Below are 16,463 nucleotides of genomic sequence, written 5' to 3'. Positions count from 1 at the left end.
AACACTCAACTTGAACGGTTGTTTTTACAGGGTGAAATGGTGACTCAACAAACAATTTCAATGGTTAAAAAAGTTTATGAAACTCGGGTTTCAGGACATCAGGGTTGGGCTGTTGTTGAAGTAGTTTTATGAGAAAGGACAAAATTTGATTTCTGTTTCAAATCCCTCTTATGAAAAGAATGCCACTGATAGACACTTTTTTCTTAGCTTACAAAAAACTTTTTTAAAAAAATCACTTGAATCTTGATAGGAAAGCTAAATATCCATGATCAAACATTCAAAGGTGGAGCCTGGAATGATCAACGCTGCCACCTGCATGTCGGGCAAAATGACGTGTAAAAGTGGCTGTTTTGATGCGACATCTTGAAATACATTCAGAATAAAGACATTCAGAATAAATACACATATTCATGGGCAGTGAAGATCTTCTGGCACACAACTGAATGTATTTTAAAAATGAAGAAGTTGTGCCCTAATGAAAGTCACTGATCGAACTAGTTGGTCTAAACCAAGGACACGGCCGACCTGCTGATTTTAAATTTTGCTGATATCGATTTTTTTTTTTTTGTCTGAAAAGACAGTAAATATCGCGACGCCCCAGCAGGGGGGCGACCATTTTTAACCACTCATGTGCCGACGTGACTCAGTGGGCCGATCTACATATTTTTGGGCTTTAAAATTGTCTTAATTATTTGTTGCGTCACCTTTTCACTCTGGAAGAGAAAAAAAATTCAAGACCAAGTTATTTTAGGTTTTACTGCTCACGGTGACTGCCTGTAAACTTCTTATCAGCATTGCTGATGCACCAGTGGATAATTTGCAGTAAGACACGGAATCAAAAGGAAGCTCATCATCAGATTTGATGAGCAGGTTCTGTGGCTGTACAGTCGCCCGACTTTCAGGCCCTCCCCCTCCTCTCCATGCATGTCAACATGGCGGTGATGTTGTTTTAGGCAGCTGGCGATCCTCGTCTCTCTGCATCACTTCATTAAGCTCACTGTTGCACAGCGAGATGCTGGATGTGAAATAACACATCCCAACAGCGATAATCAACAGAAACATGATATAAGTGATCGGTTTTAAAAGTGTGCAGCTTCGGTTGAGTTGGAAGGAGATGCAGGGAGACCGAGCGGAGAAATGATGTTAAATGACGATTAAAAATGGCGTCTTACAAAACTACCCATACAGACCAACACAAAGTTTGCAAAATTGTGAAGCAGAAGGTCTGGCTTTCAAAATGTTTTACAGTAATATCTGAAAAGTGTGGCATGGATTTTTACTTGCCAGACAGCTGGAGCTCAGGCAGACTGCATAGAGAGCATCTGTGAACATTGGTTGTCAAATTTCTCCACAGATTCTCAGTCAGATTTAGGTTTGAACTTTGACTCTTTCATTCAAATATATGAGGAGACTTTGATCTACGTTCTAGATTTTTGAAGAATCGATAATTGAAGTAACCATCAACTTATATAGTTGATAAATGGAGTAAATAAGCAACAAAATGTACATTTTCTGACAGAATAACACACTCAGAGCAGTAATTAAACTAAAACTACTAGTTTTAGTTTATATATATACACACACATATATATATATACACACACATATATATATATACACACATATATATATACACACATACATATACACACACATTTGGTTTTTAAGATAAAAAAAACTCTTATTTTTTTGTAAATATGTTCTACCCAGAACTTAAGAGGCATTTTTAGTTTCACCTGGTTCAAATTCTGTACAATAAAAATAAAAAAACTTCTATTAAGCAACTTTTGTAGTTCTATTATTGATCTGATAATCAAAAAAATAATCAGCGCTACGCTGCTATTTCAAGCAGAAGGAGTTGAGCTTTTGTTGATGTTAAAAGTATTTTTTACCTGCAGATGCATCCTTTGCTACAAGTGATCAAGCATTCGCTAAAAACATTAATTTTGCCACATTTTAGGCAATAAGTGTTTATTTTCTTATTTAAAATAGGAATTGAATCTTTCTACAACTTTGCGTTGGTCACAGAAATTCCCAATAAAATACTTTATAATTCCCGATTGCAACATGAAGAAGCAGAAATGTGAAAACATTCAGGGCGTATAAATATTTTTACATGATGTTGCCGTTTTCTGAGTTCTCGATGAACAGGATTAGTCAGAAATTGGGAGATGATGCGTTGAAGTTGAGATGGGTTAGGCACAAAGAAACCAAGTCATAGGAAGATTTGTCTCTACACCCAACTCTGCTCAACAGAAAACTGTCTCTTCTGCAGCTGCGTTTCCATCACAAATGTGTGCAAAGTCTTTTGATATTCTGATGTAAAAAAAAACACAATTTTGCAAATGCAGTTTTTCTGTTAAAATTACATGGAAATAAGATACTGCACACAATAAGTGATTAAAATCATGGACGTAAACACTTGCATGAGATGTATTCATAATTCAGTAACGGCGCTATCGCTCATCCTCCATCAGAGGAGTCATCGGCGTCTTATTCAGGCACTGGAGAGACAAGCCCCGCCTACTTGGGAGCGGCGTTTTGGGGAAATTGTAGAAGAGTTTTGGCTTCAAAACGTTCGAATGACAACATTTTATTACTGTGCAATACTGTGAGAGTTCCAGTGGAGCCGGCTGCACATCGTGCCAATGCCTGCAAATAAACTGCTGTGTGCAAATTGGCATAATGCGAAAGAAAAAGCGTTTCTGTTGAGGTTTGCGAAAACAATAATTTCCACATGGCTGAAAAACCACCTCACTCTAGCACAAAAGCGCTTTATCAAAAGATGGTGTTTGCATTAAGTTAACTTATTTTAGTAATTCCAATTTGCGCAATTTTATGGTCAGTGGAAACACAGCTGCTAACTAGCGAATGGATGGTGTCACTGACTGAGTCACGGGGGCAACTTTGTTGCAAGATTCAAAACCGCCATTTTAAAAAATTTGCAACAGTGACTCATCCTCATCTTAGCGACAAACACAATCAAAAAATGTGAATTTCTTTTAAATTGGCATAAATTTATTTTTACTATTTCAACTTACGCAATTTCATGGTCTGATGGAAACACAGCTTCACGATCGTGACAAACTTAATTTGACGCCACTGCAGGTAAAATAATCCCGTGTTTGTGTCTAACCCTCTCGTCACCATGAAGCAGCCAATCAGAAATGAGATGGCGAGACTTGCAGGTTCATCTCTGTCGGCGTGAGGGATGTTTGATGGTTTCAACAGGATGAGACGGCAGAGATGAGGCTCTGAAAGTAGGAGACTGACAGACACTGGGACACACACGATGTCCAGGTCGGTTCTGAACGATTACGGGACAGAATCAGATGTGAAAAGGTCACTCTGGGGTCAGCTGGAACACACACCTCCTCTTCCTCTGAACTGTCATGGTCATGGTAGCCCTGGGCTATGGAGGCGGTCAGGGAGGCTGCCTTGGGCTCCAGGTAGCAGAGGCAGAGTGCCAGCGGGAAGGACAGGGTGAGGGCGTAGGGGACTGAGAAGGAAGTGGTGAGCAGGAAGAAGAAGATGAACAGGAAGCAGGGGATGAGGGATGGCGACTTGATGGGGAGGAGGTTCTGCGCGCACTCCGGGACGAAGCGCATCTCGGACAGATCGGGGAAGGTGATGTAGCCGTCCTCGTCTAGGACGGAGGACAGGTCGGGCAGGTGCAGGGAGAAGGAGAAGAGCGTGCCGCCGCCGGCGCCGCATCGCCCGCCCCGCTCCAGGCGCTGCTTGCGGGCGGACAGCAGCAACGCCTGCTCCTCCAGCAGGGCGGCCTTGCGGTCGGCGTGGGCCTGCCGCCGCCGGCAGCCGCCGCCACTCTTGGCCGGGCTGACCGACGACGCCCGCTTGCGGCCGCTCTCCCTGCGCCGCCGCCGCACTTTTGTGGAAGAGATGGGGGACGATGGGAGGGAGAGCTCGGAGCGCAGCGGGTCGCTGGCGTACGCAGAGGAGGGGGGCTGGATAACGTAAGTGTGGATGGAGAGAAGCGAAGGGGGGAAGGAGGCGGTGAGGGGGACACGCATGAGCACACACGAGTAAAATGTGAAGGTCAAAGGAAGGACAAGAAAAGAAAAGCGAATTAGTAAAGCGGACAAAGGATGAGAAGCCTGACTAGTGCAGAAAGTTAAGCTGAAAGCAACTGGGAGTTTTAAATCAGCCATCAACAAAGTAATAAAGAAATAAATAAACAGGAAACAAGAAAAAACAGGAACTCTGAATATACGCCTCGGTGAGAGCCGGTGGACAAATCTTTACCTTTGTGTCGTGTCTGAGCGGCGTCATGGCGACGGTCTCTGTGGCAACTTCCTGCGCATCCTCCCGCTCAGCATTCTCCTCCTCCGCCTTCCTCTCTGTCGTTACCGTGGTGATGATGTCCTCCTTGGCTATGACTTTGGGCGCCCCGTCTGCGGCGCTGCCCTTCATGGGAGTCTCATGGTTCTCTGTGATGGGAGCTGAGGAGAAAGATGGAGGAGACGATCTTTAATCCGGGATTATCTGGGACTACGACGGTTTTAAAGAAACAAAGACTCAAGTTTACTTTTAGCAAAACAAAACAAAAAAAGTTTTGTACACAAAACATAAATATGAAAGATATTAGTGATCTAAAACATTCTGTTTTTTTAATAAATTAGAATGTCATTAAGAAGTTTTTATTTCAGTAGTTCTTTTTAAAAAAACTAAGTTTTCTACATTGAACAAATGTAACAAAGTGATTGTTCAGTGTGGATGAGTGCAGTTAAATTTGTTCATGTAAACCCTAAAATAAGAATATAAAAAGGGTTTTTAATGCAGAAATGTCAAGTTACAACATTAAAAAACAATTTAGTTTTTGTCATGTGGGCCAAAAAAATTTACTTTATAAAAATGAGTGTTTTTTTTTAACCTGCTCAACAATATTTAATTCAACAAATAAGGTAATCAGAACGTTTTTGTAGGAATGAGATTGTAGATTCAAAACTTCAAACAGGTTTTTCTTGTTAAATGAAAGGCATCCAATTTACTTATTATTTTTGGCTGGATAGAAGAAAACTGAAAAAATACTTTGTATAATCAGGATCAAGGTCAGTCTTCATTTTAAAAACATTTGTTGTATTTAGCTGCATTTTAATACTGCAATTAAAAGCAGATTTGTGTAGTTGTAGTTTTGTCCTAATTTGTGTAATTTTTGTGGCCTGGGGTAGGAGGGCCGCACAAAATTAGTCCAATGACCCCAAATGGCCCCCAAGCCTCACTTTGAACACCTTTTGTCAAGGGGAAGTTGAGGAATTCTCACTAGGCTTCCTTCAGACCTCAGCAAAGGGTCGTTCACCTCCATGCCACGCTGCACTGACGCAGTAATAAACACAAACCAAGCCTGAATCCAGAGTTTGCAAGCAAGACAGTCTGACCTCCGTCTAAGCTGCGGGACATGTTGTATCGTTTGCTGGAGGAGCGTTCAAACAGCGGCGCCGGCCTGGCGATCTGTGCACTGGCGGTCCGTGTCTGGGCCTGGGTTCTGCCGCTGTAGCGAAACTTGGAGCCGAGGCTGAGGAACTTCTTCGGCGGCGCCTCAGGAGACACGAGCCTGTGACAAGTTACAAACAAGCACATTAGTCAAGCAGGAAATAAAACACTGATTTAAGCCACAGCACTAAAACTCCTCATTTAAATGCGTCTCCAGGGAGCCCCAGACCGGCTTCGCTACGCCAAATGACTCGAGTGAACGCAGTTTAGCTTGAAGCAGCAACTTTACATCATGAACTACGACGAGGCTCAGCACAGTCTCTGCTTCACAGGAAGGAGATCAAGTACAGTGACACAAGGAGGAAAGTGCAAAGCAATCTGGGTTCCTCCAAATTTAAATACTGCCACAATGTCATTTTACTTTGTTCATATTTAAAACCCAGCGTGCCTTTAAATGTATTATTTTTCAAAGTTCAGTGTATTTTATTGGGATTTTATGTAATATACCACAACAATATGTACATAAACATTTGTGACGAACATTTGCATTAAATCTACTGTACTCTGATTCCTCTAAATAAAACACACTCTGCAACTAAATGCTTTCAAAAGGTCAGATTTATTTTCAGCATGAATGGAGCTGCTTTGCGTATGAATCATATGTGTTTGTTAGTATTTCTTTTAGGAATATCAGATTATCCTTAAATAGAAATTTTTCACAAAATAACAAAGTACAGAAGTCTAGCTTTGAAGTAGCAAATGCACAAACTAGTTCTTCAGGATTACCCCAAATCCCAAAGAACTAGACAGGACAGGATATTTCTAATATTAACAATATTCCAAATATGAAAGAAATATATTTATTGTAGGACTAAAATGAAATGTTCTGGGCAAAAATAACAAAAAGGTTTTCTACTTTATTATACAGTTTTCTTTTTCAGACATTCTGAATTTAAATTCACAATTTAAAAGACTAAAGTTTAATGTCATCCAGGTTTTAATGGTTTCTACACCTGCATGTAATCTACCTAAAACTTTGGATTCATCAGGATTTATATGCATCATCAGCATAACAGTGAAAACATACAGTAAAAAAAACTGATCCAATAACGGAGCCCTGCGGTACTCCACAAAATGTGAAGAAAGTTTCTCGTTCACATGAACAAACTGGAATTTTTGCGTTGATCTCAATAGATAAGCATTTCTGCTGCAATGCGACGGCGTTCAAGTGGTAAAGACATTTTACCAAAATTTTGCGAATAGTTATTAACCTGAAGTAAGCGTCATGCTGTTACCTGAAGAAGGTGTGGTGCTCCACACAGACCTTCCATAGCCTCTTGGCAGCGCGATGGTTTGGGAGCTTGAAACCAATCGTACTTTCAAACTGCTCAAACTGCAACAGACACAACAAAAAATACAAACTTCAGTCCTTGTTTTTATTTTCATTAAAACCTTGAAGAATATTCCCTAATGATATTACGTACATGAAATGACTAATCGTGATTAATTGATCATTGAATTAATTGTTAACAAATTTAGTAATCAATTAATTGTTGGTATACAGACTGCAAAAAAGGCAATTTGCTAAAAGAACATTTTCAGAGCTACAATTATGTTTAAACTGAACAAAATATATACACATTTTCCATTTAAGATAAAAAAATTTAGTTTTTCTGCGAAAATGTTTCACCCACGACTCAAATTATAATTTTTGTTTCACCCTTTTTGTACAAAAAACGCTTCAGTGGTTAGATGAAAAATCTGCAGCGTCACAATTTCTTTTATCCGATTAATTGACTAATCGTCAGAATATTTTATTATTAAAATGATTGATAGTTGCAGCATTATGCTAGTTTACTTTCTCTTTAACCATTTCAACAAAGTGCTGCCTTCAAATTCAATGTCCCAATTCAACACGTAATGATTAAAGAGGCAAACGGTGATAAATTATGAAACGTTAACATTTCTACAATGTGATTTCTAGATTGTTTGACAGAGTAGTTTCCATTTCACCCAAATTTTCACATTTTAAAAACCTCTGAATTTATATTTTCTGAGGAATCATGGATGACTTTAGCGATCTGTTGCGGTTTTTACCTCGCCGGGTCGGATTTTGATGTAGAAGTTGTTCCTTTTGTAGGAGATCTTGAGGATTTTGGGCCACGCGAACCTGTTGATCCGCAGCCTGTCTCTGTAGATGAGGAGGCCGCTTGCGCAAACTCCCAGCATGATCTCTACGCCCTCAGAGTCCTGCGAAAACGACACGGTGAGAAAATACATGAACACACATCTGTTTCAGGAGGCTGGAGGAAAACCCACCCAGCTGCATCACTCCCCTCTGTAATCCACAGCAAATAAACTTTCATAAACTCTTCGGTATGTACGGGAAGTGTTCAGGCGTCACAGCAGGACAAAGTAGAAATGTAAAAGAAAAAGGTTTGTGGTGATGACAGGGGGTTGAGCAGGCAGGCATGGAGCGGAGTCAGGCGCGAGGTTCTCTAAGCTCCTCTGTGCACGGTGACACTGAATGGCGGCGAGAGGGGCGCCGACTGGCAGCAGTGAAGGTTTTTAGGAAAAAAATAAAGATGATGCTCTTCACTGTACAAGCGTGAAATGGCTGGCTGAAACCAACGAGGGATCCGAAGTGGGAGCAACCAATCTCGAGAGATAAATGGGTTGTGTTGTGTGGAGCCATGCACAAGTGGAAAACACACTCACTCAGGTAGTGTAAGCACATGGAAAGCGGCCTCTTACCTCTCCCTCAGCTGGAGCCAAGCTTTCATAGAGATTCCCTACCAACTTTGCATTTCATGAGAGAGGAGAGAAGACAAAAGAGGAAGCTCTTCTGATATGTACATATTTTCTTGTGTATCAAAACTGTAACTAACGGAGGCGGCGCTGATCCCCGACGTCTATTCAGTTTGATCAAAGCCACTTCCTCATCTCTGTCATCTCGTCCGCATCGCTCATACACAGGCCCATTCTGACTCTCAAAGCTCTTTTTGATAATCTGTTTTATGCTCTCTCTCTTTCCTGCCTGTTGTTCTGATGCTGCTTTTGATGCCGGTGGAAGAGAAACAGTAAAAGAATAAAAAATAAATAAAAACAAACAAAAAACAAAAGTCAGGCTGGGCTCCAGATCTGCTCAGGCAAACCCACAGAGACGGTGTGAGACGGTGTGAGTCGACCGGTGCAGAAGCGACGTTAAACGATGTCAAACCAAGGGGTTACCGTGGCAGCCATGATGTTTGTCAAGCAGGTGTGCTGTGGGGCATCACAAGTAACAGCATGGGTGGAATATGTGTGGGAAGAAACAGATAAAATATTTTTGGGACATTTCATATTTAGGAACGATTTGTATCGGATTTCCTGACGAACCTCAACTCTTTCCATCTAAGCCTGTCTCACCAAGCACGACAAATTAAAATAAGTTTGATCATTTCCATTCTGATGATTAATTAATTTTTATTAATCATAAAAAAATTTGTTCACAGAGACATCAAAATACATTTTATTTCAGGTTTCATGGGATTTTTATTTCTGTTTTATTTATTGTTTTTGCTTATCATGTTTTATTTAAGCTATATAAAATATCTTCTGGCTACAGTGTTAAGTGTTCCACACAAAATTAAAGTTTATTAATCTTTGAGAGGGCAAACTTGCATTATTAAGCCATTATTATTACTTTAAAAATGTCTCAAAACAATATTATCATTTATTGCAATACGTTCTCTGGACGCTTCATCACCCAGTAAATTTGTTATTGTGACAGGCCTACTAATATCAGCTGTTGGTTTACTGGGATTTTAAGTCACTCAAACAAATAAAAAAACCTCCCTGGTTATAATCTTGTGTAACTGGAATATAGTCTATGTACGTTTTTTTTTTTTTTAAAGGAAGCAGACGTTTTCCACTTTAACTTCAGTGTTTTATTTTGTCTTTTACAAATGTTGCTAAAGAGACTTTGTTGGCTGCTGCAGTTTTCCCAGTCAACTTTGAATTCAGGAAAATCACTAGTCGTTAAATTCTATGATGTTCAAGAAAGTGTCTCAGTTTATGAAGGGGGAGAGCAACTTTTTCTAGACGTTTTCATCAGAAGATGATCAACATTTAAGCCCAATTGTCCAATCATACCAAACAAACAAAATAGAAAACAAAAATGGAAAACATGTTTGTGTTTTCTTTCTACTGCACCAAAAAGCTGTGCATAAATATAATTTCAGCAGGAGCACGCCAAGAGTTCCTCTGTGTTGAGTTAGATGAATGTAGAGAAGGATGGACAGATAACAATGAATCAAATTTAGAGAAAAACTCAATAGTCCCCCACAAGCAAACTAACAGACATAATAAATACTTAAATAATGTATATAAAAAGATAAAAATGTAATTTTCCAGCCTGCTTACCAGAACAAGAGCAACACAAAAAGTGGGAGTGGTGCCGATATGTGACAGATTCTCTAAAAATGGCTGAAAAAAAGTTAAATGGTTGTGACTCAATGAGTAAGAACATGCAAATAAAACATGTTCATTTTATGTTGATGACCATGTGATCAGCAAGTGGCGAGAGAGCGAGTCGTGTAATGACCAGAGTGGACAAAGAAGGGGCAGCTGTAAACAATAATAACATAATTTATTTTTAAAAAGGATTAATGTTGGATTTGTCATGCCATTTATTCATATTCGAGTTCCTTTCAATTCAGCTCCTTAAACTCTGGAGTCCTTACAGGTAAACTAATATAGTTCATACACTTAAAAAAAAAAGTCTCAAACTTTAGAAATAAATCACCCAAATGAAATGCTAGTTCTGGATAAGGAATAGCAAAGAAACAAACAACACAAAAAGTACAAATTTCTTATAAAAATAAAATAAAAAAAATACAACCGCCAAAAAATCTGTGTACAGATTGAAGCTGCTGATTCTTTTCCCACACAAACAAAACCCAGAAAAGTATTTATCTGGATAACAATAACTTTTTACGACAGTTACTTTTTATGTATTTTAAAATTAAAGTACCAGTCCAGGTGCTTTTTGAGTTCAATGTGTATTTCATTATTAATTCACCAGTCGGTTGTCATGCTGCACAAAGGCATTTATTTTTGTGTTGAGGGATAAAGTAAAAGACGGAATAATAAATCAGGAGTTACCACTTTGTCAGCTTGTTACCTTAGCATGATGGAGGTCAACCCCGTACATAGACAGCTTTTTGGCATTTTCCAGGAAGTGGATTTCGGCTACAGCTGGTGTCATCCCCCTGAACCAAAAACATAAAACAAATACTGGTTACCGAAATATCTTTGTGAATCAAAACAGAAAAACAATCAGTGCCTCTATATTAAAATCCAACAGGTACAAATCAATGAATGAGGATATTATCGCTATTGTTTTCAGAGGATCAGAGCCTCTATTTTATGCCGCGTTTGTGCAGCAAATGAAAGCTTCACTTCTTAAAACTGTCAAACATTTGAATTTCATCACTGTGTTATTAATCTACTTACAAGTTAAACTTTTTTTTTTTAATAAATTGTTTTAAGACGATGCACAGATAAGATGATTAAAAAAACAAAATGTGGCCATTGAGTGCTCTCCACTTGACAAAATTGGCACAAAAGGCAAAAGGTTTGATTACTGACTTAATCAATAAATGCTTTCATTGGGGGAATAAAGCATAACAAAACCATGGCTAAAAAGTCAGACACCAACTTGTAGGTCTTGTGGAGCTCCATGACCTTCTCCTCCAGCTCTTTGGTCTGGTTGGGTGCGAAGCGGATTTCGCTGATGTAGTCGCTGCCCAGCTCCTCCAGGTCGTAGTCTCCGAGTTCAGACTGCACCGTGTAGGAGCCCAGCAGCGTGTGTGTGGCAAAGGAACAAGGCAGGCGACCCGAAACGACGTCATCCCTCAGCTGCAAGCACAGGTAGTACCTGGGAGGAAATGAAGACAGGCAGGTTTCAATCCACGGTGGTATTCTCATGTCGGACGGTTTAGCTCAAGCTCCAGAACAGCATTACATTTTTTTTTGAATCACTTAAATTCTCTTCTAACAGTAGAATAATTAGACCTAGAAATGAGTGATAATTAGAAAAAAATGAAACATAACCTTTAGAAATCAGCAGCTGACTCACCTTGTTATGTCCTCGCACAGTTGCGACGGGTCTGGCGGGTAAAACTTCACGTTAAAAGAAAAATTCCAGGGTCCGTCTGCGACGCAGAAAGAGTGAGAGATAATCACCGTTAGGGTTTAGCAGGTTAGTGGTACAACAGGTGAGTGACTGGGATTTAAGACGTACTCCGGATCTGCTTCTTAAGCTCTTTGGAAGGGTCCAACCAATTCTGCAAAACCACAGAGGAAAAAAGTCACAACCAGTTTCTATACAAGTTACATAAAGATGTATTTAAAAAAATAAAAAATAAAAGTAGGAGATCTTAACTAGTGTGACTCGCTGACTTACTTTCAAAATGTAATCTAGGAAGAGTTACTGTACTCTACTGTACTGTACTACTGCTTGAATTATTACGTTATTGCTTGTGAACAACTTTATAGTTTCATACAGGGGGGGCAGGAGGGGCATATCAAGTTATTTCGTTCAGATTACCTTCTGACTCTCTATGTCTCTGTATGTGATGCCAAAGTAGTCCTTCTCCAGCAGGTTGAGGTATTCACACACCTTATCAAAGAGCACTTGGCCTTTGGCTCGTTTCTGTGAGAAGAAAACCAAAAACTTGTTTTAAACTTGAATCAATTCATAGATATCCTTGAAATACTTATATATATATATATTATACAGTTTCATCCAGATTTTGAGGACAATGCAACTTATGTAAAGGTGGCCTTTTATGGTTCCTTGAACGGGTTAGGATAGGCCTATGACCAATACAAAACATGTTCACAACATTTTGGCACAAATTCAACCTTGATGAAATTTTAGTTTGCTCAGTTCTGCCTATTCTGAGCTGTTTTAGGGCATCCTGTCACTTTAAATCCAGATAAGCTCCTGCTGGCCACGCCCATTAACTCAACGTTTACACTCGCACATGAAAATGGATGCAAACAGACGCAAAATTATATATCCGTACATCTTTGAAAAGCAAAAGTAGAGCCTCCTGCTCAACCAACAAGAATCCAGCAAGTGGTTTCAAAAACAAAACGCTTGTCTTTTCCAGCAGCCATTGTACAGCACATTCAGCGATATGCTGTAAACAAGCTGGGATTGCTTGGGTTGCTAGGTGTCGGCGCAGCGTGACTCAACAATCAGGAAGTTTTTGAAACTGCTCATTTTCCAGACATAAAAAACAACCCAGTAACTTTTTGCCAAAAATGCTGAGTGTTTTTAAGCAGTTGGGTTGTTTTTACAAGAAGCTGAAACACAAATAAAAGTACGAAAACAAGCAAAGAATGAATTTTGTATAACGGGTCGTTTTAGAGCTGTACATCCTAGCTGTGGTGAGGCTAAAGGAAGTTCAGTGTATTTTTGGGTTGTAGGTTAGACACAAATTATATTTATCACGATAAAGAGAACATGGCAAACACATGCTGTCCACTCGATTGGGAAATATCACATACAGAGAATAAAATGTAACAGGAGAAAACTTATTAGGGTTATGAACAGAATTTTAACTCTACTGGTTGCAAGAAGACAATCCTACCCAATCACCTCTAAGAAAGTCAACACAGTCATGTCAGATGACTTCTGCCCAACCTCTCAAACGCGGCATTTGAAGCCGACAGACACGCAAACAAAAAACGCTGTGATGTACAAAACCTCTCGGATCAGTCAAGCAGCTATGGAAAAGATAAAGACCCAGTAAGCAGAGTAAGCAAGCGGTGAACTGTCTGGATGTCGTCACCAGGGGAAAACAAAAGCAAGCTGGAAGGTAAACTGACCTCAAATCAGATGAGGAACATTGATCTTGCTCAACTGTGTCTAAACATAGAACGTAAACAGGAACAGCCTCACAGTGATCTTGTAGGAGAAGTGAGACTGCACAGTCAGACACTTATTTGGAAAACAAAATACAATTTTCATAACCTGTTTCATCTGAAGGCCACTTTCTGCATAAGTCGTTGCACAAACAGAAAGTCAGCAAATATACTTTTACATTTCTCAGCTGCACCACATTATAAATTTAAGATGCTTGACTAATAGTGGCAAAAAATATAGAGAGTTATTACGATACTTTCATCCTGTACAGTCACAAACTATCCAGTAAGTACAGAAAGAAAAGTCTGAAGGTAAAAAGATCTTCAAAATTTAATTTCATTATCTGAGAGATGTCAGGGATTTCATTTTCACAGAGTGAGAAGTGCAGCTGTGGGAGCTTCAGCAGCTCCATGTCGCGGAAAATGATAGGAAACGATTAGCTTGGACTGCTTCCCACAGGGGCCAGCTGAACTGAGCTGGAAAACTACAAGGTCAGGGGGATAAAAGTGTCAAGACTCGACGGCCAGGATCCCCCAGTCTCAGATGGGGGATGGAGGCTGGGAGGAGGAAGCCTCTCTGGTAATTAGTTTTCCGACCTCAGCTGGACTGGTCCCGTCTCATCTCTGCTGGGTTTAAACTGAGCTGGGAGGATGATTCAATGAAGATGACTACACACAATAACACATCTTCACAATTCAAAAAAAGATGAAAAAGAGAAAAAACCCACAATAAAAAATGTAATGTATGTTAGTATTTGAGCGTCACGTCTTCTCTTGTCAAGCCCACAAAATTTTAAAAATGAATACATTGTACACACAGTACTGGTTTCAGAAAAGCTTTTATCCACGTGAATCCATTCAAATCCACCCCTGTTGTTTTAAACATGCCAGTCCCATAGGGGGCAGTGTAGCACAAAGCTAAAGCCTATGTCAGCCAATCAGACTGCTTCAAAACAAACACAGCGTCCTGCTAGAAATTAAACATGGCGCCAGGCGGTTCATTTGTGTGGACAGACATACAGGTTGTACTGCTTTTAAAGAGAGCATTAAAATATAAAGTTATTAAAACACAAAACAATGTCAATCAGAAACCATGTTAAAGCAACTCTGTGGATTAGGGGTGTCAAACTCATCAAGATCAAGATCATGAATGTTCTTAAAGGGCCGGTGGCGTCAGAATGTGTTAATGAAACCTATTCACAAAATATCAATGAATTCTTAAAATTAAATGATATTATTGAACATCTTTTCTCTTTTCAGTCCCTCCTGGATTTCATGATTTTTTCTGTGATTTATTCTGCAATAAAAATCAAAGTTTTTGTGGAACTAATCTGGAATTATTTGCAAAAAATGCAACTTTTTATTACTCGCTGTTTAGATCATGGACAATAATTTTACATCAATTAAGGCAGAGACAGCTGTTTAGTACTAGTGAGAAATTCTGCCAATTTTTCAGAAAAAATCTGCAATAAACTCCCAATTATTAGCACAAAAACATGCGGGGATTTGTTAATTTTGTATGAATTTTCATGCTAATTCTCAAGAAACTGTAGGGACTGATTGATATGATTTGGCAGTAAGCAGATAAAAACAGCATTGATTTGATTGATAACATAATATTTAAGTAGACTTAGTGTTTAGTCTAGCATGTAATGGGCCAGATAAGAAGGTATGGTGGGCCGGATTTGGCCCATTGGCCTGGAGTTTGACCCGTGTGATGTAGACAGATTGTAATGTGCGGATCCCCAAATCTCCATTTTCCTCATGTACAAACACAAATCTGTCTTATCAAATCTCCACTTTGGTTGGTTTGGTTTTTAGGGACATAAAACAGAGTTTTCATGTGAATGAAAGGCAAAATGCATAAAAATGTATTCTACCTTTAAACTGACAATGAAACTACAGGAAATTCCTACAACAAATTAAAATGCAGGATCCGTCTCAAAGGTGCAAAGACAAATAAGCAATTTTTCCCACTACTTTACTATGGTGGGACATCACAACAAAGTTTCTCAGCACCGCAACAGGAACAGTCGGCTAACCTCGGCATCCAACCTCCTGCTGAGGAGGAATCTGCTTAATAAAAAGGTTTGCAAAGGGAGGTCTGAGCTCCTGTTCAGCCTGGACACATCCGAGAAATCTTCTAAGGTTTTCTGTCTCCAAACTTGGAGAAAAGCTCAAAGGAAAGCAGGATTAGTGAAATGCCAAACAAAGGTCTCATTTATTCCTGATACAGTGAGGATTCAAGAGAAAGATTAACTTTACAGGCAGAAAGAGGTTGTTATGTTGTGAAGTTCAAATTCACACATTTAAAAGGATAAAGCTTTTTTTGTTTCAGGCTTAAGTTGAATCAATACAACTGTAGAGCTCAATTTGTCTCATTTAAAGCTTCTTATTTAAGACAAAAAGACAGAAGTTTATCATTTATGTCTTTTTCACAGCAGCTCTGATGTGCCGACGTGCCCCATGAGGAGCTTTTTCCCCACACAAAACAGAAAAACCGAGGGCAATACATCACAAGAAGTGACTCTCAGTGGGCAAATGTAAATGTGCAAATCTATAAAATCACAGATACTGTAAAACAGCGTCTTTAATGCATTTAGCTGCCAAACCTGTCCTGCTAAATGTCATGAAATTTTATGCTTGGGTAGAACAAAGCTGTAGTGTTGACCCGTCAGACCGTCAGTGACCAAAACCACACTCAAATAAATAAATAAATTATAAAAGCGCAAGAGGGGTCAGTTCTTGCCCGTTGGACTGCGCACAGAGTAAAAAACTTGTGAAAAATTATTCCATGTCTTAAAATTGCTGCAGGTTAATAAAAACTAAACCTCTCTTTAACCTTTCACAACGGCCTCTACGCTGCTGTAAACCACATCATTAAAAACATTTCACCTCCGCCACCTGCAAAGACTCACCTCCACGTTGACGGAGTAGTCGGAGCCGTCCAGCAGAGCGATCTTACACTGCATCATCTTCACCTTCTTCACGCCCCTCAAGGGAGACCTGGACAGACGACTTGTGGACGACCTCTGGGACTCCTGGTCCTCCTCCTGCTGCTCCTGATGGAAAGGGAACAAGTGCAAAACTTTTAT

The 16,463-nt window shown here is 39.6% G+C and overlaps 1 protein-coding gene across 6 annotated transcripts in view; it reads right to left on the bottom strand.

Annotated features, from left to right (window-relative positions):
* epb41l3b (erythrocyte membrane protein band 4.1-like 3b) overlaps nt 1-16,463 on the bottom strand; it is a 61,478-nt gene that overhangs the window by 21,356 nt on the left and 23,659 nt on the right. For all 6 annotated transcript variants that reach the window (XM_044133632.1, XM_044133633.1, XM_044133627.1 and 3 more), the window contains exons 3-13: nt 16,287-16,430; nt 12,044-12,148; nt 11,738-11,780; nt 11,573-11,648; nt 11,153-11,371; nt 10,616-10,703; nt 7,549-7,701; nt 6,747-6,844; nt 5,397-5,572; nt 4,264-4,460; nt 3,372-3,965 (exon numbers count right to left, since the gene is read on the bottom strand). In XM_044133632.1, coding sequence (XP_043989567.1) covers nt 3,372-3,965; nt 4,264-4,460; nt 5,397-5,572; nt 6,747-6,844; nt 7,549-7,701; nt 10,616-10,703; nt 11,153-11,371; nt 11,573-11,648; nt 11,738-11,780; nt 12,044-12,148; nt 16,287-16,343 — 1,806 coding nt within the window. In that variant the 5' untranslated portion in view covers nt 16,344-16,430. The remainder of the gene's footprint in view (nt 1-3,371; nt 3,966-4,263; nt 4,461-5,396; nt 5,573-6,746; nt 6,845-7,548; nt 7,702-10,615; nt 10,704-11,152; nt 11,372-11,572; nt 11,649-11,737; nt 11,781-12,043; nt 12,149-16,286; nt 16,431-16,463) is intronic.

This window comes from Gambusia affinis, linkage group LG12, assembly GCF_019740435.1.
Source record: "Gambusia affinis linkage group LG12, SWU_Gaff_1.0, whole genome shotgun sequence".
NCBI classification, from domain to species: Eukaryota; Metazoa; Chordata; class Actinopteri; order Cyprinodontiformes; family Poeciliidae; genus Gambusia; species Gambusia affinis.
This window is presented reverse-complemented; position numbering and strand designations above follow the sequence as displayed.